The sequence below is a fragment of the Neomonachus schauinslandi genome, chromosome 10 (genome assembly GCF_002201575.2).
Source record: "Neomonachus schauinslandi chromosome 10, ASM220157v2, whole genome shotgun sequence".
Lineage (NCBI taxonomy): Eukaryota > Metazoa > Chordata > Mammalia > Carnivora > Phocidae > Neomonachus > Neomonachus schauinslandi.
The window spans coordinates 119,849,214-119,871,855 of NC_058412.1; the positions used below are offsets into that span (position 1 = coordinate 119,849,214).

The 22,642-nt window shown below is 56.8% G+C and overlaps 1 protein-coding gene across 1 annotated transcript; it reads left to right on the plus strand.

Moving 5' to 3' along the window:
- Window positions 1-5,857: 5,857 nt before the first annotated feature.
- On the plus strand, window positions 5,858-22,642 carry LPIN3 (lipin 3). The gene is made up of 21 exons (XM_021689362.2): window positions 5,858-5,867; window positions 9,627-9,769; window positions 9,916-10,115; window positions 11,294-11,389; window positions 12,330-12,595; window positions 12,794-12,886; window positions 13,221-13,341; window positions 13,511-13,853; window positions 14,663-14,762; window positions 14,903-15,063; window positions 15,511-15,604; window positions 15,703-15,772; window positions 17,413-17,505; window positions 17,581-17,624; window positions 18,336-18,462; window positions 19,377-19,525; window positions 19,711-19,797; window positions 20,248-20,400; window positions 20,595-20,709; window positions 20,788-20,891; window positions 21,054-22,642. The coding sequence occupies exons 3-21, from the start codon at window positions 9,924-9,926 to the stop codon at window positions 21,196-21,198; spliced, it is 2,553 nt and encodes an 850-aa protein (XP_021545037.1). The 5' UTR covers window positions 5,858-5,867; window positions 9,627-9,769; window positions 9,916-9,923; the 3' UTR covers window positions 21,199-22,642.

Consider the following 22,642-nt stretch of genomic DNA (forward strand, 5'->3'; position numbering starts at 1 on the left):
GAGCTTATCTGCTAGCAAGACTCTTACATAACATAGTCATGGGAGTGACATCCCATCACCTTTGCCGTATTCTATTAGTTAAAAGCAAATCACAGATCCCACTCACACTCAAGAGGAAGGGATTACACAAACATGAACACCAGGAGGTGGGGATATGGGGATACAGGGGGTCACCTTAGAGTCTGTCTGCCACTGAAGGTTTCCCTGAGGAAGTAACAGTGAAGTTGGGAACTAAAAAATGAGTTGGTGGGACACCCGGGTGGCTCAGTCGGTTAAGTGTCTGCCTCCAGCTTGGGTCATGATCCCAGGGTCCTGGGATTGAGTTCCGCATCAGGCTCTCTGCTCAGCGGAGAGCCTGCTTCTCCCTCTGCATCCTGTTCCCCCTGCTTGTGCTCTCTCTGTCTCTCTCTCACACACACAAATAAATAAAATCTTTTAAAAATAAAAATGAAAAAAAATGAGTTGGCATTAACTACATAGATAGAGGTCAGGGGGAGAACTGTCTAGGTAGAGAGAACAATGTGAGCAGGACAGTACGATAACATTCACAAAGGATCTAGTACAATGACTAGCAGTGTTACTGCTCTCATGCTTAATAACCATCCATGGCTCCTCAGTGCCCATGGTTTTGCATGACATTCAAGGCCAGATGGGTCAACTCCTTACATTCACTTTCTCTCTCTACCATCTATGCCTTTACTCACCACTTCCACCCACTTAGACTGCCCTTGCCCTACTATATATACTCCGTCTATATATAATTTAGAGCCCAGCAGAAATTGATCTTCCCTAAACAATATTTTTGAACATCTATTTAAGTAGAGGGAACTATGCTAGACCCTTGTTGAATTGCAAAGCATAGTGAAATATGGTCCTGAATGCCAGATAGTGGGTGGGGGCAGAAGTTATACCCAAATAAAAAGAGGAAGAATAGGAGGTCCCCTGCCGAAGGTCAAGCCCATGGGGCAGCTGGTTAAGTCCTGCAGAGATCTTAAGACGACAGAACGCTCCACTTCATGCAGTGGTTAATGATCTTTCAGTATTCTTCCCTAGGCTAGAAATTACAAACGGATTCTAAGGTCCAGCCAAATTGACGTTTTTCCGGGAAGGACAGTTGGAATTGGGAACTGCCCAGCCTCAGTCCACACTGCCAGGCAACCTGGCCAGGCCGGTCAGTCCTCGGCTGGCAACAACAGCTTCGTCGGCTGGAAGAGGGGATAGCCACGAAGTGTCCTGTGCTCCAGCCCAGGAATCCCTGGCCACATCAGGGCCTGTCCTTGAAAAGTTGGGAGAAGAGGCCCCAGTAGCCCCACGGCCTTTGCCAAACCAGCAGGAAAAAAGGAACATGGGAGGCAAAAGCCACCCAGGCCAGTGGCCCAGAGCCTGGCTTCCTCCAACCACTGGTGGAGGGCGGAGCCGGAGGCAGAGGGTGGGACCGGAAGCAGGGGCGGGGTTGGATTGTGGGTGGGGCCGGCAGGGGCGGGGCGGTGACGGGCCCTGCTTCCCCAGTCCCGCCTCTCAGTCCGGGAAGGAGCCGGCCTTGAGCTCCGCGATGCGGGTCTTGGAACTGAGCACCTGCCCTCTCCTGCGATTGGGGGTTGAGTCTCTGCAGACGCCTTGGAGGGCAGAAGCAGCCTGAATCTAGGGGTGGGGGAAGGCCTGGCACCCCCTGCATCTCTACCGTCCACCCTCATCTTCCCTAGTGCCCTCTCCACCTGGAAGCCAGAGGGCTTTTCTCAATACCCATTAAAGCTGCTCCCTTTGTTCTGCGGGCAGAGGACCCTCCCCCCACAATCTGATACCTCCTCCGCCCCCCTCTCTCCTCACCTTCATCTTCTTCAAGACTGAACCACCCCCAGGTAGCTCTGTAGGGCCTTTTTACAAATTAGTCCCTTCGCGTGGAACATCATTTCCACCTTTCTTCATGTAACTAATTACGACTTATTTTTCAAGCTTGGGTATCTACTTGGGAAGGCCCTTCTTGACCCCCTCCCATCCTGCTATGGGCTCCTCGGCTTGGCCCCGCTAAGCCTAGACATCTTACATCGCAATTGCTAGACTACCTGTCTATCCTTTCCCTTCTCCCCACCCACCCCAAGACTGTGGGGTCTCTGCAGCATCTCTAGTGCCTGGCCCAGGTATGGTGAGATCATAAACACCCTGCCTGGCAGTCCTCTGCCATCCTCTAGACCTCTGCCTGGTGACAAACCCCTACAGTCACTTCACTTCTTAGGGCAGCAGGTCTCAAACTAGAGCACATCAGAAACACTGGTGGGTGGGAGGAGGGTGTCTTATTAAAATACAGATGGTTGGGCCCCACCCTCAGAGTTTCTGATTCATAGGTGTGGAAGAGGGCCTGAGAGTTTGCACTTCTAAAAAGTTCCCAGGCGCTGCTGATGCTGACACACGAACCCCATTTTAAGAATCACTGTGTTGGGGCATCAGTTTCTTCATCAATAAAATAGGATAACTTCTGTCCCTGCCATGTGAGGTTTTGTGAGAATCAAATGAGATTATGCAGATGAAGAACTAAGCATGGTGCCTACACCCAGTAGGTGCTCAATAAGTGTTTGCAAATGCTACTGGGAGTGGGAGGAACACATGCCATCAGAGAAAAGATGAGCAGTAGAGGTAGGTCAGGGCCCAAGCAGGTCAGCTGGGCTGGCAGAAGAGCAAGGCCCAGCACAGTAGCCAGGGAGTCCAGGTTGTGCTATGGAGGCAAATGGGAGCCATGCACAGTTCTGGAGCAGGGCAGTGACAGGAGGAAGCTAAATGTGGCCAACATTGAGCAGGAGGCACAGCAGCAAATTCCCTGTGCTGGGTTTTTCTCAGCTGTTTGGCCAGGCATAGAGCTGCCAGATTTAGCAAATAAAAATGAAGGATATCCAGTTAAATTTGAAGTTCAGATAAATAATAATTTTTTTTTTTAGTATAAATATGTCCCAAATTGCATGGGACATACTTACACTAAAAAACCTTTTGTTATTTATCTGAACTTCAAATTTAACTGGGTGTCCTTTATTTTTATTTGCTAAATCTGATAATCCGAGCCAGACATCAACTGCCTGCCCCAACCCCAAGCCTCCATACTGGAGGGAGCCAGCCCCAGGTTCCTCTGCCTCACTTTCCCCCTTTCAATGAGGCCACCAGGAGTGACTGAGGAGCTGCTCCTGGGCCCAGTCTTGCTGCCAAGACAAGTGGTCACACCTGCAGGCCTGGGTGAGCAGGTCCCCCCACTTCATGCCAGGATCGCCCAGCAAAGAAATAGTGAAGCACAGTAAATAATCACTGGGTCTGTAATTTAATGAAGCACATAAGGTTACCAAGTCCCATAAAGAAGGAGGTGCCACCTGCACTTGTGGGTTACTCAAGAAACAAACAGTTGTCGATGATATAGGCCCACCCGGTGAGGATACCCAGAGAGGAGAAAATATCCTCTATCCTTAACCCCAGAAATGATCAACACAAGTGCTCAGACTGCTTGCATGCTCACAGGACGCCATGGGAATGGTTATATAAACTGCAAGCTAGAACAGGGGGTCCCTGCCTCCATCAGCTCAGCTGGGCATTGGGATAAATCATGCTACCAGAGGCTGCCTCTGTCTCCCCCAGCCCCATAATCACCAAATCCCAGATGATTCATAATTCCGGAAACAAGCCTGTCAGAAATCCAATTTCTGCAACAACCTTTATATCAACTTTTTTCCCCTCTAATGAGGAACAATGAAAACAATATGTGCTCCATTTTTTTAAAAAATGTGATAAACATTACTGACTTCCTAGTGTGTGCCCTGTGCTGTGTTCAGCTTTTTATTTAGCTCAGTAGTTCTCAGCCTTGGCTGCACATTGCAAACACCTGCAGATTTTCCAGGTGATCCCAGTACCCCAGGTATCAGTATTTTCCCCGGGTCATGGTGATTTCAACACACCGCCAAGGCTGAGAACCACTGATGTAGTTCATCCTGCTTAATCCTCACAATATGCAAGGTAGGTGTTACCTCCGTTTTGCAGATGAGGAAATTGAGTTTCAAAGAGGTACAGTGACTGCGGCTTGTGTAGCCATAATCTTGGACCTCTGCTTTCCTCCCAGGCTCCCTTGAGGGATTCCTATGTTTCCACGGGTAAATATCATGGGTATATATATAATGCTTCCACAGATATGTTCGCAGCCTTGCTGCCCTCCAGCCACCTTGAGATAGCTCTGCTCCCAGCAGGGCTCTTCGGAGACACCAGCCAGACTCAGCCTGGGTTTAGGACTGACACTAAATGACTTTTGCTATAGTGAGGACCACTGAGGCCGGTCACTCCACCCAGGTCCTGGCATCTAGGGTCATAGAACGACGGCGGCCCCCTCCCATTCCCCACCACCCAGGACCCTCTAAGCCTGGGTCTTTATAATTGCGTCTCACCTGGGGCACCTGGGTGGCTCAGTCGTTAGGCGTCTGCCTTCGGCTCCGGTCATGATCTCGGGGTCCTGGGATCGAGCCCCGCATGGGGCTCCCTGCTCGGCGGGAAGCCCGCTTCTCCCACTCCCACTCCCCCTGCTTGTGTTCCCTCTTGCTGTCTTTCTCTCTGTCAAATAAATAAAAATCTTTAAAAAATAAATAAAAAATAAATTAAAAAAAATAATTGCGTCTCACCCCCCCCCCCCACCCAAGGTTTTCCTCAGTGCCCTCCTCCTTCACAGCAAACCCCCTCACCTCCTGATTCTTCTCAGCTCATCTTCTTTGCAGGAACCGTACATCCACACAGGTTGTGAAAGAGGTCTCTGATCCAGGACAGGCCGCGAGCCACAGATCCGGAGGGAAAAGCCGTGCGCTAGCCCGACTCCTCGCCCGGGGCTCGCGGGCCTACCGATTCTTCAGACGTGGGCGCACCTGGGCTCACCTGTCCCCTCCCGCGGCGCCTGCCGGCCGAGAGGACGGTCAGCTGGGCCCAAAGGCTGGTCACCGCCTGCCCTCTGCTGGCCGATAGCAGTATTGAGCCCGCTGCCGCTCCACCGGTGCGTCAGAGGGATGGAATGAAGGAGCGGGCATTTATTGAGCTCCTGCTGTATGTCAGGCACTGAACTGGGAGCTGGGGGTGTAAGGATGAATGCGACCTGCTTTCACAAAGTTCAGCTTCAAATGAGGAGACAGACAATAATCAAATAGTCATTCAAGCAAATATGAAATTACAACTGTGGGCTATGTGAGCATATAACGCGAGGCTCCTGTCCAGTCTACGGGGTGTAATGGGGGGCGGGGGGAACGGTCAGGGAAAGCTGCCCTTGAGGAGGGGACGTGTGAGCGCCAGGTGCCCCACAAAGTCATTCCATGTAATCCTGAAAATCCTACAAGGTGGCTATCCCCTTTGCCAAAGCAGGAAACAGGCTCGGGTTGGGGAAAACCTACCCAAGGTCACACAGCGAACTGGAAGCAAAGCCAGGAGGGCCTAAATCGGCCCGATTCGAAAATCCCCACTTCTCCGCTGTTCCTGGCAGTGGGGTAGGTGGCAGGCCACCGGGACGTCCCATCTAGCCGCTCTAGGGCGCGGGGCGGGGCCGGGGTGGAGCCTGCGCGGGGCGGGGCCTCAACTCCGGCCTCGCCCAGCCTCTATAGGTGAAAGGGCGCCCTTGGGCGTGGGTACTGGGCGGAGGCGGGGTCTTTTGGGGGGGTGGAGCCTGGGCGGATTGGGGCCTGCAGACACCCGCCAGGCTCAAGGGGCGGAGCCGGGATCTCACCCGGTCCTGGAGGAGACGGAAGCTCCAACTGAGTGTGGGGCCGAGGACACTTACCGCTGACCCCGTGCACTCAGGCGGCGTTTCCGGATCCCGGAGGTCCAGTGGGCAGCTCCCCACGTAGGGCCTAACCCCGGCTTGAGAAGAGGTACCCCTTCCCCAGCCCTGCCCTGCCTGTCTGTCCTGCCATCTGACCCACGTTTCTTCCTGTCCGCGGGCCTGGGTCCATTTCTGGACATCAGAAGGTAGCTCATGGGTGGAGGGGCCGGTCTCACTTCGTCCCCCTCCCTGGCCCAGCCGCTGCGGGACCCCGGACATCCAGAATATGGGATCAGGAGATAAGATGCCAAAAACTCTCCGGGGTGGCTGGCCCAGCTTCACCCCAGGCCTTTGGGAGGTCACCCACCCTCTCTGGTACTGAGTGTCCTGTGTTGCAAAACAGGGTCTGACCCTTGCTCACCCTGCGGAGATGGGGTGAGACCCAGTAGCTGTGACGGGTGCTGGGGAGCCAGGGGTGGAGCTGTCTCCCTTCCAGGGCTATAGGAATGCTTATCCTCCTGCTTCTTCTGGTCCTGCTGTACCTTCACCCTTCCCCAGATCTGGGAGCCCAGAAAGGCTGAAGCTCAGACCCTGGGGTAGAGCTGTGTGCTGGCCTGGGAGGCCTGTGGGTGTTCCAAAGTGGGCCCTGAGGCTTGGGCGCCCTGTGGAGGCCTGCCTGGAGTCTACCTGCTCACTTTGCAAAAAGCGGGCCACCATGGTGTAAGAGGGCCTGGAATGATATGGAAAGAAGTCTAACCTCTCAACGGTGGGCAGGGACAGTGCATTGCAGTCTGACCTGTAGTGCCCTCAGGACCAGCCTGGGTGACTGAGGCTGTCATGATGCCCAAAAAGATGCTGCTGTTGATAGGTGACACCTATGGGCATTTACTGTGTACTAGTGCTTTCCGTGAGTTATCTCATTAATTACTCACACATCCCCTATCCCCATTTTCAGAGGCTGAAACCGAAGCTCAGAGAGGTGAAGTGACTTGCCCAAGGTGTCAGGGAGGGAATTAGAACCCAGAGAGTCTAGGGGTGCCTGAGTGGCTCAGTGGTCCTGGGATCGAGTCCTGCATCGGGCTCCCTGCTCTGTGGGAGGCCTGCTTCTCCCTCTCCCACTCCCCTTCTTGTGTTCCCTCTCTTGCTGTCTCTCTCTGTCAAATAAATAAATAAAATCTTAAAAAAAGAACCCAGATAGTCTAGTATCTTACAGTGTCCTGTTGCCACCCAGGATCTGGGCATCCGGTAGTAACGCCTTGACCTAGGACAGCAGGAGGAGAAGGAAATGGGGGGTCTACGGCCATACCACCCTGAACGCACCTGATCCCGTCTGATCTTGGAAGCTAAGCAGGGTCGGGCCTGGTTAGTACTTGGATGGGAGAAGGAAATGGGGGGATAGGATTCAGAGGGCTCGGGAGGGAGGGATGCCCATGAATCCTGAGAGGAATTCAGCTGATCTGGGTCCCCGGGGGAGAGATGAAGTGTTTGAGTTTAGACATGTTAGTTTGGGGTGAAGGGTGGTATAAGGGAGCCAAGCAGAGCTCTTGGAGAAGACCAAGAAGGCAGGGCTGGGTCCTGGGGGAGAGCAGATGCCTTCAGAGATGGGTGCAGATAGAAGAGGGATCCCAGGGCTTAGCTCATTGGAGTCCCCCCAAATGCTGAGCAGGCAGATGTGGGGGGCATCCACTCATAGTGTGGGGGGGGAGCAGGGGGAGGAATGAATTCTAGGCTGAGGACGGTTTGAAAAATTGGGGCCTTGTTTCATAAAGGGGAAACTGAGGCTAGCACATTACTTGCCTGAGGATGCCCCACAGCTGGAGCAGAGTAGGACCCCATGCCTCCCAGAGATGGTGCCTTCTCTGCCATTCAGCTCTCCTACCTCACTGGCTCTCTACGAAGAGCAGTTTTGTTCCCCGGGGGACATCTGACAATGTTTGGAGACAATTTGGATGTCACACTGGACATCCCCCGGTATTACTGGTATTAGTGGGTAGACACCAGGAATGCTGCTAAACATCCTACAATCCCCCCAAAGCAAAGGATTATCTAGCCCCAAACGGCAATGATGCTGAAGTTGAGAAACTCTGTACTAGGTCAAGCCGAGCCCGTCCCTACCCAGCCCAGCTCTTTCATCCTCAGCGGGGCAGATAGAGAAGGTCTGAGCCTCCACCTGGGCAGACCTTTGCCCCCACTCCCGGTCTGCCCCTCCCATGCTTGCTCCTTTATTCCTGGAAACTTCTGGAGTCTTCTCTGCTTTTCCTGAGCACAGTGATCTAGAGACCTGCCCATCACATGTCTGACCTTTATTCACAGAATTGGGTGTAGGAAGGAACCAAAGTGGAGATTTTCACTTAGCACATAGTGGGTGTTTCACAGATAAACTGTATATTATATTTGAATGCCATTATCAGGGTCCGGAAAGCTTCATTTTATCCCAAGTTTTCATTTTAGCAATTCCAGTTGTACCTTAGGTTTCTGAAGTTCTAGGTTTCTAATGAGCTCCCAGGTGATGCTGACGCTGCTGGGCCACATTTTGAGTGGCAAGGCATTGCAGGGTTGTGCAGAGGTGGGCTGGGGCGGCTGCCCTCCCTGCAGACAACTGTGGGGTGGTTTGGGGACTGTGGGGTGGCAGGAACCATGACATGGGGTCAGGAAACCGGGATACGAGTCATCACTCTCCCCACCCCGCCCCATCTATGGCCTATGGATAAGTCACTTAACTTCTTTGAGGAGTGGTCTTGCATGGCAGGTGGTCCTCCAGGGGTTCTGATGCGGGGTCTGCGAGATGGTAGTGCCATGCGGAGATGGAATGGCCTGGCTCCTGGCAGCCAGAGGGGCAGTAGGCCACTGGCCTGGCCAGCAGGGAAGGGGCCATGAGCTGCTGCTGGTGGGGCGGGCACCGTGCCAGCGTGGAAGCATCTCTCATTACGGCCCTGGCTCTTCCCCATGGCTGCCACAGCCTTCTGCTTCTGGCTTGCCTAGCTCTGCCTGGTGTGGGAAAGCTGGAGAGACCGGTCTGGCTGGGGGAAGGAGGGGCAGCTTTGGTGGGGTAGGGGCCAGCCTGAGGCCTGAATGTGGGTCTCCGGGCCTGGCCAGCTGAGCCAGGGTCTCAGAAGTGGGGGTCAGGCCTGAGAACTGCGGCCTGGAGACATTGGGGTCAGGCTATGGATCTTGGATAGGATTCCCACCTGTTCCAGGGAAACTGGGAAGGAGTTTGATATTTGGGGCCATAAACTGGGAGGTCATTTTACCCCCGACTATAGGAAATGCCCTCCCTCAAGTATCTGACCCCAGAAACAGAGCTGGGCAGAGCCTTAGGTACCTGAGGTACCCTACCCCTGGTTCTCCACAGATCAGCCACGATGGTGCAGCAAGGCCCCTTCCAACTCCTAGGACTAGGAAGCAGCAAGACAGATGAACCCATTTCTCAGATGGAAGAACTGAGACTCTCTCCTCCCTACTTACTGGGAAGAGATCAGCCTTTAGGGCTGTCACCCATTACCCAGCCAGGCCCTGGGCCTAATATATCATGAGGCTGCCGCCCATTGCATCAGGGAGGGGTGCTGACCTGCCCCTGTCCCTGCAGTTGGGCCCACCCAGTGGTTCACACTGAGGGGTCTGCAGCCACACAGGCCTGGGTCTGAGTCCTGGCTCCTCTCCTTACTAGTCATGGTCCTGGGCAAATCACTCCAAGCCTCAGCTAGCTTGTCTGTAAACAGCAATAATGACACCCACTCGGCCAGCCTCGCAGGTTGTTGCAAAGATGGAACGAGCCCTGCCACCGCACACCATGGTCATTATCATTACTCACGGCATTTAGAGACGCAGGGCACCCCAGATCACCTCACCCAGTGCTCTCATTTGACAGATGCGGAGATTGGCACTTGGAGAAGGAAGGCAGGTGTCCAGGGCCCCACAGCAGGTCGGTGGGCGAGCCGGGGCTAGAACCCACACCTGTAGGCACACCGCCCATCCCTCCGGTCTGCAAAGGCGCTCCGAGGGCAACACACCGTAAGTCTGGGGAGACCTTTGCCCCCCACTCCTGGTCTGCCGCTCCCATGCTTGGGGACCTGGAGGTCCTGGGGCCCGGGCTGCAGAGCCTCCCCACTGAGGGAGGTGGACCCGGCCTTTGTTCCAGCACCACCTCCCTTTGCCAGCACCGGCCATGAACTACGTGGGGCAACTGGCAGGGACGGTGTTGGGGACGATGAAGGACATATACCAAGGCCTGAACCCGGCCACGCTGAGTGGTGGCATTGACGTGCTGGTGGTGAAACAGGTGGACGGCTCCTTCCGATGCTCGCCCTTCCACGTGCGCTTCGGCAAGCTAGGCGTCCTGCGGTCTCGGGAGAAGGTGGTGAGCGCTGGCCAGCCAGGGGCCATGGCAGGGTGGGCTCTTAAGGCCAGGGCAGCCCCTGCAGTCCCAGGAGAGGGCCTAGACCTCCCTTAGGTGGGGATCTGTGCTCTGGACAAGCATCTGTTCTTTTGCATTTTCTTTGACAGTTTGGGGTTGGTTTGGGGGTTTGGGTCCCGGAGGGTTCCCATTTTCCTGTGGGAGCCGCACAGTGGGGCTGTCCCTGGTACCTGGGCCGTCCGACCTGGCTCCAGCTTACTAAGACCTCACCTGTGCGTTCTTGGTAAGTCTCTCCACCTGGGCAAATGGTTGCACACTCTCATCTACCTGGTGCCGGAGGGGTGATTTGGGAGAATGAGATAGGAGCTGATAACACCATCCCAGGGCCAGGTATGTGGGTGGCACTCAAAAGGTCAGCTTCTCTCCCTTCGGAAAGTTGTGCTGTCTTCTCTGGGCCCAGGCGAACATGACAGCTTTTTTTTAGTGCTGAGGTCTGGAGTCTGAAAAGAGGTTTGGTGGGTCCAAATCCCCTTCCTATGGGGCCCCTGGGAACGTGCCAGAATCCTAACAGGAAAGTGTCAGCTTGTGGGGGACTGTATAGCGAGGTGGTAAAGAGCTGGGGCAGACTTCGTGGCTCACAGCCGCACTTGGCCACCTCCCAGTACATAACACCCCTGGGGTCTCGGTTTCCTCGTCTATAAAGTGGGGGTAGGGATAGGAGCTACTGCACAGTGTTGCTGGGAGGTTAAAGGGGAGAGTCCAGATAAAACTCTCCATCAGTGCCTAGAAAGTGGTCCTTCGTACTGTTGTTCATGTAGTCAGTAAGCACTCTGGGGGTTGGGGACACAGCGGCGAGAAGATGGGTCATGTCTTGTTCTGATGGGGTGTGGCAGAAAGAACAGAAATCAAGGCAGACAAGAATACTGAGACAGTGGTATGTGCAAGAAAGCCCAGAGAATGGAAAAATGGGGGGCTGGGGGGTGGAGAACTCAGTGCAGCCTCTCTGCAAAGGGGAGCCTGAGCAAAGAGCCTCGGGGTGGGGAGCAGCCAGGCACACCAGAGGCTGTTTGGGTAGGAGTTCCAGCAAGTGCAGTGCTCCAGAGGGGCAGGGGGGCCAGTAGAACAGAGTGTGGGGGTGAGGGACAATGGTGGGGACTGTGCGCCACCACACCCCTTTACAGGTCGACATCGAGATCAACGGGGAGCCTGTGGACTTGCACATGAAGCTGGGGGACAGCGGGGAGGCCTTCTTCATCCAGGAGCTGGAGAGCGATGATGTAAGTGCCTTGTGGCACCTGCCCCCTCTGGGCTGGATCTTGGGCCCTGTCACCGACCTGCCCCTGGGAACCACCCTAGCAGCAAGTCTGATGGGGGTGGGGGGATCAGCTAGGGCTGGCACTCCCAGCATGCTGTTGGAGCCTGAGCAGAATTGGGATGGGGGCAGCAAGAGCTGATTTCCTATCTGGGGAAAGCTGGGGAAGGTTTCTCAGAAGAGGACACTGGAGCTGGGCCCCTGGAGGGTGAAAAGGAGGGCTTCCCTGGGCGGCCTGAAAAGGAGGAGAGTGCTGTTGCATGGCTGGGAGGGGGCTGGAAAGCATGAGATGGATTGTTCTGGATCTGGTGCTGGCTCGGTGCAGTTAGAGCATGGAAGGATGAGGGTGAGGGACGAGGAGAGGGGTGTTTCAGAAGGGAGGCAGAGCCCAACACAAGCCAGCGGGAGGTGTTTCAACAGTCTGAGCTTCACAAACTTTAAATAGGCCCCTATTGTATGCCCGACACTGTGCAGTGGACTCAGGTGACGGGCCACCCCTGCCTGCAAAGAGGGCTCCCAGACCAGCCTGGGAGCCAGACATATAAACAACAGATGATGGAACTATATGGTCATGGCAGTGGAGGGGTTTGGAACTGGGGCTGGGGTTAATCAGGGCAAGCTTCCTGGAGGAGGTGATGTCTGGCTGAGTCTTAAAGGGAAAGCAGGTGTGGGCGGAGGAGGAGATGAGTAGCCAAGTTCCAGGGTTCTACCTGGACAGGGTGGTTCGTGTGGCACCCGGGCCCGGTTGCGAGGCCTTGCTGCTGCTGCTGCCTCGGACCAGCCTCCGTGCCTGTTTTCCTGAGCCCGAATGAGCTCACACCCAGGCCCTGGGACTCAGGCAGGGCTCAGAACGATTGGGTGGCGAGGGTGGCTCCCCAGGCTCTAGCCCCTGGTCTGTCTCACAGGAACACGTACCTCCCTGTCTGTGCACATCGCCCATCCCTTGTGGAGACCTGTCTGGGCTCCCCTCAGACTCCCAGCTGAGCACAGCCAGTGAGCCTGAGGCCATCTCCGACGGGGTGCCCTCCACTGGGCGGAAGAAGAGGCTTCGCAGGAGGAAGCCCAGGTGGAAGGAGGGCACGGTGGCAGCCAATTCTAGTTCGGAGGAGCTAGAGACAGGCGCTGAGAGTGAGCTGTCCCTGCTGGAAAAGCCAAGGCCAGAGCCCCCAGGGTGTGTGCGGACCAGGTGGGGGGCTAAGGGTGTGGGGATACCACCCAGGGTTCAAGCACCGTTTCCTCTGCTGCTGCTGTGACCCTGGACAAGGGCCGTAACTTCTCTGGGCTTCACCTCCCCGAGCCCCTGACACCCAGGCCCCCATGCGCTACCTGGGGTGCCCGGTCCTGTCGGTGACCATTTATTTCCCTGCAGCCCCCTCAGCAGCATCCAGTCAGAAGGGGAGTCCTTACCGCAAGCCAGAGACATCTACCCCTACTCTGATGGCGAGTGGGGCCCCCAGTCCAGGTGAGAGTCTAGGTGGCCTGCAGGCAGGGACCCAAGGCCAAGGTCTCAGAGTGGTTTCTATTTATATCTTCCTGATGACATAGAACACGTTTAATATGTTTACCAGCCAGTTTTACATCTCCTGTGCCAAGTGTTTATTCAGGTCTTTGCCCATTTTTTTTTTTTTACTAGCTTGCCTCGTTATTGTTGGTTTGTAGGAGTCTTCCGTATATTTATACATTCTGGATCCAACAGAGGCACAAATATGTATTATAAATATTTTTTTCCTCAGGCTGGGGTGGCAGTGGTGGGCGACAGGCTGGCTTGAGGGCCTCTAAGTTCTCGCTTTCTGCAGCCTCCCGCCGGGTGGGCTCACATCCCCTAAGAGTGACTCAGAGCTGGAGCTGCGGACCCCTGAGCCCAGCCTCCCACGAGCTGAATCCCACATACAGTGGGCCTGGGGGAGGCTGCCGAAGGTGAGTGACTCCATGTCAGCCTCCCATCCCTGCCTTTCAGGGGTCGGTGGTCCCCTGCGGGTCAGAAGTGCAGTGACTGAGACTTGGACCCCCAAGGCCTTGTGGGGTGTGGGAGGCAGGCCCTGCGCTGGTTCACATCCCCTCCCCCACCCCATTTATTTGACCAAAGGTAGCCAAAGCAGAGTGGCCTGAGTCCTCAAAGGTCGCTGATGGCAGGGCTGGGTCAGCCTGTCCTCTTCGGGAAGAACCTGGCACCCCCTCTGCTTCTGTGGCTGGTGCGGACCCTTCGGGACCCCTAATCCTGCAAGCAGAGGCTGGTACCGACCTTCCTCCTACTGACGCGGAGCCTCCCGCTCTGGTGGGCTCCCCTCTCCCCACTCCTGAGAGAAAGGAGACCACGCCTCAGAGCCGCAGAGATGCAGGCCTGCCTCTTCCCTCGAAATCCTGGAGCTGGGCCACCCTGGAGGGCCCAGTGGCTACCAGGGAGCCAGAGGGGGGCTCCAGGAGGGAAGGTGAGTGATGGTTGGCCCTCTCCCAGGGTTTTCCCTGGCCTCACATAACCCCCTGGGTGGACTCTGGTACTTCAAGCGTGTTTTGAGCACCTACTGTGTGCCTGGCACTGTGCTTGGCTCCAGCCCTCACGGGCTCGCGGTGAGGGAGCTAGATGAAGCATGCATAAGCAGAGAAGAGCATGTCATGGGTGACACAGAAGAGAATCATCGGTGGGCACGGAGGCTATTTAAATCATGTGGTCGGGGAAGGCCTCTCCGAGTGGGGGATGTGTGAGCTGAGACGCGAACGATAAAAGACCCAGCCAAGGGAGGATCAAGGGAAGAGAATTCTGGGCAGAGGGAAGAGCATGTGTCAAGGTCATGAAGTGGGAGAGAGGTTGCATGTCTAGGAAGGGAGGCAGCTGGTGTGTCTTGAGCAAGGCAGGGTTGTGGGGAGGAAGCCAGCAAGATGAGCAGATGCTGGATCATTGCTGGAGCAGGAGCTGGGGTTTATCCTAAGAGTGTGGGAAGGTACCAGGACTCACTGTCCAAATCAGTAGTTGCTAGCTATATATGGCTATGTAAAATGTAGTTAAAATTACTTGAAATTAAATACCATATACAATTCTGTATCTCCATCATGCCACATCTTCAGTGCACGGATAGTGACGTGTGGCTAGCGGTATTGGGCGGGCAGACAGGGGACATTTCTACCAGCCCCGAAAGTTCTACCAGACAGTGCTGCTTTAGGGTGTTCAAAGACAAGGGGACACCTCCTGCTCGTGCTACTAAGCACCTGTTAGGACTAGAGGTGTCCCCTCTGCCCTTAGGCTCCCTGAAGAGAAGCCAGCATCTGGGCCCCAGTGACATCTATCTGGACGACTTGCCCTCTCTGGATTCTGAGAATGCAGCCCTTTACTTCCCCCAGAGGTGCCTGGGTGCTGGGTGCCAGGGTGTCTTGGGATGGGGGTTGGTGGGGCCAGGGGTTGGCTACCAAGGGCCTGAGAGGGTGGGCCCTCCTCCCCCCAGCCTCTTTGTAGTCACATCACTGTTGGCCCCTCTGCCCCCAGTGACTGTGGACTGGGGCCCAGAAGGTGGAGTGAACCCAACAGCCAGAAGCCCCTGGGAGACCCCAACCCCGAACAGGAGCCAGAACCCACTCTGGACATGGTGGATATGATAGAGCTGTCCCTCTGTGGCGGACTCGCTGAGAGCCGGGACATCTCCTTGGGTATGTCTGACCAAGGCCTGAGCCCTTCCAAGGATTGGCACTGAGCCCAGGGACCTGGGGAGGGCGGGGAGGCCCCCAGAGTGGGGGGGGCAGCAGAGGTGTGAGGCTAGACTGGGCACCCTTGCTGTTCTCTGCTCTGTGGAGCCCCGTGCAGCCAGCGAGGGCAGGGCATTCCCAAGGCCCTGCGAAGCAAACACTTAATGCTAAGCTGTGATTTACCCTGTGAATCCAGGATGGCGAGTACCAAAAGTAGAACTTTTGGGGATGGTGGGCACAGCAGGTGCAAACACCACAGGTAGGGAGGAGCCCTGCTGGGTCCCAGACCCAACCTGCAGGAGGCCTGAGTGGTAGAGTGTGTGTGTGTGTGGGGGGATCCGGGAGGGGCTGGGGCAGCAGGTCACATCAGACATGTCAGCCTCACTCCTTACTCTCTGCCTCTGTGCCCAGAGAAGTTCAACCAGCACATCGTCTCCTACCAGGACCTCGTCCAAAACCCTGGCCTCCTTGAGCACCCAAACCTGGTGGTGAAGATCAATGAGAAGTGAGTACCAAGCTTGAGCCGCTGGCAGCCCCAGGGTGGCCCTGCCCTCCACCGCCCCATGGCTACTGCAGTCCCGACTCCCCGTTCTGTCTCTCCAGGCATTATAACTGGGCTGTGGCCGCCCCCATGATCCTCTCCCTGCAAGCCTTCCAGAGAAACTTGCCCAAGGTAATGGTTAGAGCACCACCGGGCCTGCAGAGGAAAGTGGGCCCAGCGTGGGGCCCTTGGCCAAGAAGCGGAGAGTGGGCAGAGATGGGCCTAGGGCTGACCAGCTGCAAGACCCACTGTGAGAGGAGCAACTGAGGGCCCCTGGAACCTCACCCCGTGCTGTGCGGACAAAGCCCCACCCCACCCTGGCTTCCTGGCCTGGATGAATCCCATCAGGGTTGGACTTGACTTCAAAGGAGCTCAGGGCACACCGGGGGAGGATGATAACCTTCCACAGGAGGCTTTTAGATCTGAGAGACGAGGCTTGGGAGACAGAGGCCCCGCTCCTTCTCTTACCCCGAGCAGCTCTCCAGGCGGGGCTGCAGCATTGCTTGCTTTATTGGCCTGCATTTGTTGAGTACCTACTGTGTGCCAGGCACAGGCTGTCCTGTCCCCAGTCATGCCCTCCTAGAAAGACAGTTAATCATAAGACTCAGCCAGATGAATATAAAATTCAACCGTGAGTATTGGGAAGGAGAGGCTGGGTGCTTTGAGAGGCTAAAACGGGGGTTTGCTGAGCACGTGCCCCCTGGGCAGAGATCTGAAGGATGAATAATCCGTAAGCAGATGAGGGACAGGGAACAGCATGTGCTGACGCTCAGAGGTGAGAAGGAACCCAGTCTTTTCAGTCCTTCCCAGAACTTCTACCCTCACTGACCTGCACCTGCTTCCCCCCCGCCCCCCGCCCCACCATTGGCTCCCCTGCCCCGATCTGGCCCATTGTTCTTGGATTGATTAGACTTGCCCAAGAACATCACCATCGATATTTTGACAGCTGACGCCTCCCTTTGGTGACACTCGGCTCTATCCTCCGGCTGGCTCTGGGTCTGAGCTAGGATCAGAGCCTGTGGGAAGGAGGAGGGTTACTCTCTTGCTTGGCTCTCCTCACCTCCCCCAGACAGATCCACCACCTGAGGCCCCTGGGAGACTCCCCCAGCCTGTTTCCAGCTCAAGGGGGTATCCTGGCTGACCCACTTCCAGGTCATGTCCTCCTGACTTGGGTTCACCATTCTGTCTGTAGGACACTGATATGTCTCCTGGGTGGGCCTTGGCCTAGGCTCTCCTGGGCTCCCCCTGGGAATACCTAGCACGAATCTAATCAGCATCTTCCCAAGGTCATGTTGCCCCCACCAGACAGTGGTGGTAACACACAGAGAGGGAGGCCGTGCATGGGATAGAGTCATTGACCTTTGGGGTTGCCTCTGTTGGTCTTGGACGTTGAAGGGAGTACTGGCTATAGACTGTTCTTCCTGCTGTCACTTGGTGGCATCATGCAGAGAGTACTAGATCCTGAGAAAGTCCCAAAGCACTGCCTTCAGCTACTTTAGTAGTATCTGGAGGCCCGGCCGAGGCTGGGCAAGAGCTAGGGGGTCAAGGCTGGGGTAGGGTGGGGATTGGCAGGAATGGCCCTTAGTCTCCTGTGCTTAGCTCCAGGAGTCATTGCTTGGAGTCCCAGCATGGAGGTGAGTATGCTTCCTCAGCCTCCAGATGTTGATAGCACCTTGCTCTAGGGTCAGCCCCAGACTCTGGGTTCATGGGGGCAATGAAAGGTAGGTTTTTGTGGTGCAGGGAAAAATGCCATGGCCTTTATCTGCCCTCAGAGCACTGTGGACAAACTGGAAAAGGAGAAGATGCCCCGGAAGGGTGGACGGTGGTGGTTTTCCTGGCGACGCCGGGACTTCCCCGCCAGGGAGGTGAGTGGTCAAGTTCAAAGGGCGTGGTCAGCAAGGCAGGAGGCGGGGCTCACTGGATGTATGTTCTTCCCACAGAGCAGTGCCCAGACGGAGAAAACCACAGCCCGGGAGCAGCAGGGGTGAGCTGGACCTCATGGCTGGAGCTCTGCAGCTGGAGCCAAGCCTCGGGGAGATCCCTGTGGGGGCAGGGATGACGCCAGTACCTCTCCCCCAGCTATGGTTCTTTGTCACTACCCAATCACTTCTACACCCTTTCTTTTTCTTGAGAAATGTCCCCATTTCACAGATGGGAAAACTGAGGCCTAGAGCTACACCAAAAGTCCTAGAGCTGGGAACTGGCAGAGCTGGACCGGGTGCCCAGACTCCTGACCCAGACCAGGGACTACTGTCTTAAGGAGGGGCAGGGCCTCCCCTCTTTGCCAGGGGCAGGCTGACCTTGCCTTTTTCATCTCTCAAGTGACCAGAACACCCAAGCTTGGGTGGGGGATGACCAAGGGCAGGTCAGCTGAAGCCTAAGCAGGTGGGATTGGTAATAAGCCCTAAGACACACCCCTAGGTTTTACAGATAAACATCTCCAGGGCTACCTTGGCTAGGCACCGAGGGCCAGGAGCCTCAGCTCTGCTGGCCCCTTTCTGGGTGCGTACTGCTGGGCTGCATCCTTATGTCTGTACCCCTCTCCAAATGGGTGGCACCATGGTGGGGTTTCTGATCCTCTGGAGGAACAGGGACAAGCCCCAGGTTCCTTGTGGCATGGGCTGAGGGGTGAACATCTACTGGGAGTGTAGGGCCTTGGCTGGGGAGAGTGGCCTGAGAGCCGGGCTACCTGCAGGGAGAAGACTGATGTCCTGAGTAGTGAGGATGATGCCCCAGAGAGCCCTGTGATCCTGGACGCCCCCTCTCTGCCACCCTCGACTCCCGCCTACAAGAAGTCCCTCCGCCTCTCCTCCAATCAGATAGTGAGTGTGTGCGTAGCTCTGTTCAGGGAGGGGGGCTGGGGCTGAGATAATTTGGCTCTGTGGAGCCTTGAGTTTACCAGAGCCCAGAATCCATCCCCTCGGCAGCCTCCCTAACAGCCTTTGCTTGAAAACCTCCAGGGTCAGGGGCTTGCTTCTTTATGCACCAGCCCATTTCTTTGTTGGATGCTCTTATGGGAAAAGTCTTCCCTATGTTGTCTTAAAGTATCTACCTGCGGTGGGTTCCCAGCTCTGGATCAGCTCTTAGAGGCCACTCTGAAGGAATCAAAGGCTGATGACAGCGCCTCAGATATTGGCTGTCCCTGCCCTCAAGCCCTGTCTTTGAGCTTAGTCACTGGCCCCCAAGTGGGGCTCTGTCAGGGCGGTGCCCAGGGCGGGCAGCGACCATCTGTACGGTACCCCAGTGTGACACCCACCTTGGGGTCAGCCAGGGCCCAATAGCCTTGATCACTGGCTGTGGCTGAGAGCTGCCCTGATTCTTCTCTATGGACCAAGGACAGGGCTAGGAGTCTCTATGGACAGATGTCACGAGTACCCTAGCCCCAGGCAGGAGGCTACCTGTGAGGATCTCAAGGGAGTCAGGTGTCTGTGTGCCAGGAGCAGGGTCAGCCTTAGGGCTGACCTGAGAAACCTGAGGGTGGCAGCCATGGGCCAGGCTTTGCCTGTGAGCTTCATCCCAACGGGGGCAGGAAGGGAGGTTAGGGCTCCTGTGTCTGGGCCCGTGTGGGCCCCGACCAGCACTCTGTACTCCCTCACTCCCCGAGGTCGCCCTCTACCCGTACGGATCTGTCTGCGTGTGGCTGTCTCTGATGAATTCAGGCAGGTTCTCTGAGTTGGGAGGCGGAGGGGAATGAGAGGCCCATGGGATCACAGCTTCCCCCTTTGCCCGGCCCCAGCGGCGCCTGAACCTGCAAGAAGGTGCCAATGACGTGGTCTTCAGTGTGACCACCCAGTACCAGGGCACCTGCCGCTGCAGGGCCACCATCTATCTGTGGAAGTGGGACGACAAGGTGGTCATCTCGGACATCGACGGGACCATTACCAAGTGAGGCCTGGTTGGCCAGGGGAGAGAGGGAGGGCCTGGGACTGGCCTCCTCTGTGCTGGGGGAAGGGGGATGTCAAGAAAGGCCCTCCTCCTCCCCCCCCAGTGCACTGTCGGGGGGCTGGGGGTGGTGGAACGCGAGGGCTACGTGGGGCTGCCTCAGAGTAACCCCTCTTCTGTGGCTGTAGGTCGGACGCTCTGGGCCACATTCTGCCCCAGCTGGGGAAAGACTGGACACACCAGGGCATCACCAGTCTCTACCACAAAATCCACCTGTGAGTGCCTGGGCTGGGGCAGGGCCCCAGGGAGGGAATGACAGGATGTCTGAGGCCACCACAGCCCTTGCCCCAGGAATCCAGGCTTGGGGACCCACGAGGGAAGAAACCCCGGGCATGTCCCTGGATGGTCCTTCGTTCTCCCATGAAACCCTTGTCTCCTGTCATCTAGCCTCTGAGTCTAACCGCTGGTCTTCATGCTGCAGGAGAGGCCTACAGACTTGCTCAAACCTTTGTCCTTGCTGGTCCGCTGGGCCTCAGGACACTGTCCGCCCTCCTCTTCCCTGGGACAGCTATTGTGGGCACCTCTCCCCAATGTTCTCCCTAAGTCCCCTCCCTGCAAAGGCCTCTGGGTTTGAAGGCCAGAGCTGCGGGGTTGCGCTGAGCTGGCCAAAGCCAAGGAATGGCTGGTCTCTGATGGCTCTGGGCCTCTCCTACCCCCACCTCCAGAAACGGGTTCAAGTTCCTGTACTGCTCGGCACGGGCCATTGGCATGGCTGACCTCACCAAGGCCTACCTACAGTGGGTGAGCGAGCGGGGCTGCGGCCTCCCCAAGGGCCCCATCCTGCTGTCTCCCAGCAGCCTCTTCTCCGCCCTCCACAGGTAACCAGCCCTACGAGATACAAGCCCAGGGGTCCTTGCGGGGAGTGACAGGCTCGCTGGCGGCTCAGGCCAGGCCAGCATCCGGCCATGCTTGGGTGTCAGTTGAATCCCGCCCCGTGTCACCTGACCCTGCCGTCCTCTGATGGCTGCCCCTCCTCGGTTCCCTCTCCTGCCCATGGCCCCGGCTGCCCCAGGGAGGTGATTGAGAAGAAACCAGAGGTGTTCAAAATTGCCTGCCTGAGTGACATCCGGCAGCTGTTTCTGCCCAACGAACAGCCCTTCTATGCTGCCTTTGGGAACAGGCCCAACGTGAGTGTGCCCCTCCCCACGGGCCGGGCCGCCTCCTCCCTGTCCCCCAGCCGATCAGCCCCTCCTTGTCCCCCATAGGATGTCACTGCCTACCGGCAGGTGGGCCTCCCTGAATCTCGAATCTTCACAGTCAACCCCCGGGGAGAGCTCATCCAGGAGCTCATGAAGAACCACAAATCCACGTGAGGCCAAACCCTGTCATGGGTCCCCCACCCCTCCCACGTCCCCATGCCCCAGCCTCTCCCTGGGCCTCACTTCCACCCAGGTCTCCTCTGCCTGATGTGGTGGGGGCTGGGGCCTGGTGGCCGCTCAGGCTCTCGGTGCTGACCCTGTTCTGCCCACAGGTATGAGCGGCTGGGCGAGGTGGTTGAGCTCCTCTTCCCACCTGTGGCCCGTGGCCCCAGCGCAGACCTGGCCAGCCCTGAATACAGCAACTTCCGCTACTGGCGGGAGCCACTGGTTACTGTGGACCTCGATGCCCTGGCCTGAACCGGCCCCAGCTGCCCCCTCCTCCCTGGCCAGGCCCCAGAACTGCCTGGGTGTTCCCAGGGAACGGGAGGTTGCAAGCTGGCTGCCACGGGGCCGGTCCACTGAAGGGAAGGAGGGGGCTGAGGGCTGACTGGCAGCCACAGAGACCCTCCCTCCTCCCTGTCCTGTCTCCTGCCTTCTCCAGCTGATCCGCAGGAGGTGGGGCAGCCGCTCCAGGCCTCAGCAGGGCTCTGCCCAGCAGTGAAATGATGATCACCTGGGCCCTTGCAGGATTCTCCATGCCCTTGACATCCCTGTCCCTGTCCCCCTGGTACACTGCCTCAACTCCGGACAGCACGGAGAGGAGAGGGAGGCCTGTGAGGCTCGAGACCTGCCCACACAGGAGGCGGTTGGCGGCAGCAGCGGGGAGTGCTTGAGCAGCATCTGGGCAGCATGGAGCAAACCCTCTGAAGCCAGCCAGACCCTTCCATAACCCTGGCCCCTTCCCACAGCTCTTGCGCCAGACCTCACTGCTCTCCCTTGTGCCCCAGGATCTCAGCACACCCCAACCCTGGGTGCTCAGACATCAAGGAACAGGGATCCCAGGGCAGCGCAAGGGCGGAGGGAGTGTGGCTCCCCCTGGGCCTCTCCCATACCCAGCTGCTTCTCCTGTTCCTCTGAGCACCTCCCCTGAGGACATAGCCCCAAACCCTGCCAGTGTGGGTGGCGGTGACCTGCCCACCCTCCCTAGACTTTGCTGGTCAATTCGGCACCCACACAGCTGCTGAGCGAGCTCTTGCCTGAGGGGCTGTAGGAAGCCGGGCTGGCAGCCCACTGCAGCCTTCCGGCCTACCGTCCTTGGGGAAGAAAATACCTTTAGACGGGCTAAAAGCTTTAATCCAGGCCTGCCCTCCCCCAACAGCACCACAGTGGAGGGAAGAAACCAGAAGGCAGGGCTATAGAGACCTGGAACATAGCACAGGAAGGCCTGTGCTGCTGAGGGGAAACTGAGGCCAGGAGCCTCAACAGAGATGGGCATCAGGGTCTCTGGAAACTGCAGGCCAGATGAACACTGTTTTCAGGTTGTCAGACATGAGTTTCTCACCACTTAGCGAACACCCAGGCGGGGCCGGGGTTGTGCTAGGATGCTGGAAACTAGGCCTGGAGCCCTTTTTCTCCCCTGGCTTCCCGTTCAGAGTCTGGCCTCACTTAGGCCATGACACCTACTCTCTGGAGAGATTCCCTAACCTGGGGGGTGGGTGGGCAGGATTTCTCCCCAGCTGGAAAGGAGAGGAGGGTGTGGGGACCAGAGGCCCTGAAGCATCTTTGGGAAAGAGAAGGAAAAGAATAAACTGAGGTGGGTCTCTAAACAGCGGGTCCGGACCCTGTCTTTTTCTCAGGGAATCTACAGCTGCCTAAGTAAGCCCTCACCTGAGGGGAGGGTCGAAAGAAATAAAAAACCTCT